Below are 1,095 nucleotides of genomic sequence, written 5' to 3'. Positions count from 1 at the left end.
TGTTAGTATAGCTATAAACATGATAATATTGGGAAATAGCAGGCACATTGTGCCTTCTATATTTAAAATCGCACCATTACAGTAGTAAACACAGGATGGCATACTAACTGCATTGCAGTTACAATGCTATTAGTTGATGAGACTACATGCTGACTGCACACTTGTACTAGTAGTCCTCAGTAGTGATGCAAGTTGTATTTATACTGCATAACTTAATTCGAAGTGTTATTTCATAGTCGTTTTGTAGTAACACTGTAGCTTGTGTCATTGCAATGACACAAGCTGTATTCTGACTAATGAGAAATTTCCAAAATTGATTTTTATTGAAAACTATGTCAACATTTTTGAGCACCTTAGAGGAAGAACCATTTTTATTGCTGTTCCTAACTTTAAGAGTTTCTTGTAGCTTTAAATTGAACTCAAATAAAAGAATTGTTTTTATCCTTACTTGTGGCTCCTAATCGCCTTGTATCTCGAGCTATATAATTTGCAAATATGATAGACCGCATGCTCGTCTTACCCGAACCGCTTTTGCCCATCAGCAGAACCTGGAATCATCATGACAAACATTTTATAAGATGACTTATTATTATTATTTAAACTTGTATGTATGTAAATGCCACTATGGAACTATTTACGATAGATGCTACAATAGTTTGCTTAGGACGTAAAGCACGTTATCAGTAGTTTAAGTACCTTTTTCTTCATGTTGACAAAGTTGCACTGGGTCAAGGGTCTAAAACTTCAAGATGATCCTCTTTGTAAGATCCCACTTGGAATGTGTAGTTTTAACAGTAAAAAAATTGTTGCTCTAATAAAATACAACTACTCTACGTCTCAAGGTGTATTTTTGTGCATCAGAATCGTTGTTTATTTTTAAAAATATTGAGGTGAAAAGTAGGCGTAAATTATTGCACGACTGACACACAAAGCAAGTGACACAAACCAAAGTGACAGATGGGTTTATTTTTATTATTTGTTCTAAAGCATTGGCTTCAGAGCCATCAGCTTAATGGTAACAAATAATCAAGAAACGCACAACGTAATAAACATAAACTAAAAATTAATTCGTGTAAAAATGTAACTACTAAAACC

General features: G+C 33.5%; 1 protein-coding gene across 1 annotated transcript in view; it reads right to left on the bottom strand.

Annotated features, from left to right (window-relative positions):
• Positions 1-865, bottom strand: part of LOC113232966 (ras-related GTP-binding protein A) — a 6,756-nt gene extending 5,891 nt beyond the window's left edge. Inside the window, exons 1-2 of the mRNA XM_026467888.1 lie at positions 697-865; positions 449-548 (exon numbers count right to left, since the gene is read on the bottom strand). Of these exons, the coding sequence (XP_026323673.1) occupies positions 449-548; positions 697-708 (112 nt within the window). The 5' untranslated portion in view covers positions 709-865. The remainder of the gene's footprint in view (positions 1-448; positions 549-696) is intronic.
• Positions 866-1,095: the final 230 nt, after the last annotated feature.

Source organism: Hyposmocoma kahamanoa, unplaced genomic scaffold (assembly GCF_003589595.1).
Source record: "Hyposmocoma kahamanoa isolate Upper Pololo Valley unplaced genomic scaffold, ASM358959v1 78, whole genome shotgun sequence".
NCBI lineage: Eukaryota > Metazoa > Arthropoda > Insecta > Lepidoptera > Cosmopterigidae > Hyposmocoma > Hyposmocoma kahamanoa.
This window is presented reverse-complemented; position numbering and strand designations above follow the sequence as displayed.